The following is a 1,913-nucleotide window of genomic DNA, read 5'->3' as shown; positions in this document are numbered from 1 at the left end:
ATTCATGGAGAATATTTTTTCTTTTCTTTCTTTTCCTTCTTTCCTTCCATTTCTCCTCCTCTCTCTCTCTCTCCTTCTCTCTCTTTTTCTCTCTCTCTGTCTCTCTCTCTAAGCAAGAGTTAGAGAAGGGCATCCTTCAGGCTATTGGCTGATATCAAATCACACAATATCTCTCCTCCACCCCTTCATCTGAGGGCTACACATTTCTTGAAGATTGATACCCAAAGTTTTCTGCTGGGGTTTAAAGGCCCTGACCAGCGAGATCCGCTCAGATGTCTACTGAATCTTCATTGCTCCCATGCATGCCCCTGAACTCCAGCAATTTCAACTAGCATTTGTCTCTGTACAGACTCTACATTTTCTCCTTTTTATTCTTTCATTCTATTCTATTTTTCACTTTTTTTTTTTTTTTAAGAGAGTGTGTGAGTGAGCGTTTGTGTGAGCTGGTGGAGAGGGGCAGAGAGAGAAAAGGAGAGAGAATCTTAACCAGGCTCCATGCCCAACGTGGAGCCTGATGAGGGGATCAATCTCACAACCCTGATATCATGACCTGAGCCAAAATCAACAGTTGGACACTTAACTCACTGAACAACCCAGGTGCTCCACTATTTTTAATTTTTTGAGGAACTAGCATACTGTTTTCCACAGTGGTTGAACTAGTTTACATTCCTACCAACAGTGCACAAGAGTTCCTTTTTGTCCACATTCTTGCCAAAATTTGTTCCTTCTTATGTTTTGAATTTTAGCCATTTTGACAGATATGAGGTGATATCTCGTTGTGATTTGGATTTGCATTTCCCTGATGATGCGTGGTGTTGAGCATCTTTTTATGTGTCTGTTGGCCCTCTGTATGTCTTGCTTGGAGAAATGTCTGCTTACGTCTTCTGCCCCCCCCCCTTTTTCAGGTTTTAAAACTTTTTTATTACGTATTAAAAAATTGTGCATTCCACAAACCATAAGTGACTCTTAATCTTACCAAACAAACCGAGGGTTGCTGGGGGGAGGGGGGTTGGGAGAAGGGGGGGTGGGATTATGGACATTGGGGAGGGTATGTGCTTTGGTGAGTGCTGTGAAGTGTGTAAACCTGGCGATTCACAGACCTGTACCCCTGGGGATAAAAATACATGTTTATAAAAAAATAAAAAATTTAAAAAAATTGTGCATTCCAATAATTAAAATCATTTGAACAAAAAATATGGCTCTCTGATTAAACTGCATTTTACAGCCTGCAGGACACCTCAGACCAGCTTGATTTTTACTCTGCATTTTTCTGTCGTCCCACCAAGCTTCCTTCACCAACATGCAAGTTGTTTTCCCTCTCTGCCAGCCAGACAGGCAGATGGGAGAGGAAAGCACCTTCTCCATTCTTTGTTGTGTAAAGGGGCAGCACAGTCATTTAAACTTGTTCCAACCTCTTTGCATCTTACAAAGTTAAACAGCTAAGAGAAGTAAAATACGAAGGCAAGGCTTGTGGAATGTACAGCACATATTGGCGGCACACACCTCATTAGGATTCACCTGTTTCTTCTCCTGTTCAATCGCTTCTTTTGAAGGCAGTGGATTTTTCTCTTGCATTTCTGTCTTCTTCGTTTTCGACTTACTGAATTTCTCAATCTCAGCCATATTGGGTTTATCTGACATGGTTGCAGAGGAAGCAGAGCGAGGTGCACAAGCAAGGGAAGTCCAGTCTGCTCAGTGGCTGCCGTCAAATTGCCTTTTTTTTTTTTTTAAGATTTTATTTATTTATTTGAGAGAGAAATGGCATGCATGAGCACAAGAGTGGGGAGGGTTGGAAGGAGAAGCAGACGCCTCACTGAGCAGGGAGCAGGATGTTGGACTTGATCCTGGGACTCTGGGATCATGACCTGAGCCAAAGGCAGACACTTAACTGACTGAGCCACTCGGGTGCCCTT

At 42.6% G+C, this 1,913-nt stretch overlaps 1 protein-coding gene across 1 annotated transcript; it reads right to left on the bottom strand.

Moving 5' to 3' along the window:
- Positions 1–1,431: 1,431 nt before the first annotated feature.
- LOC123394320 (thymosin beta-4-like) lies at positions 1,432–1,641 on the bottom strand. The gene has a single exon (XM_045088126.1). The coding sequence runs from the start codon at positions 1,639–1,641 to the stop codon at positions 1,432–1,434; it is 210 nt and encodes a 69-aa protein (XP_044944061.1).
- Between the last annotated feature and the right edge of the window lie 272 nt (positions 1,642–1,913).

This window comes from Mustela putorius, unplaced genomic scaffold (genome assembly GCF_011764305.1).
Source record: "Mustela putorius furo isolate JIRA1106 unplaced genomic scaffold, ASM1176430v1.1 tig00003834_pilon_pilon_pilon, whole genome shotgun sequence".
Lineage (NCBI taxonomy): Eukaryota > Metazoa > Chordata > Mammalia > Carnivora > Mustelidae > Mustela > Mustela putorius.
Note: the sequence above shows the minus strand (reverse complement) of the source record. Positions and strands in the feature narration are given on the sequence as shown.

Excerpts from the sequence above, each read along its gene's own strand:
- LOC123394320 (XM_045088126.1), bottom strand. The coding sequence starts at position 1,641 with ATGTCAGATAAACCCAATATGGCTGAGATTGAGAAATTCAGTAAGTCG.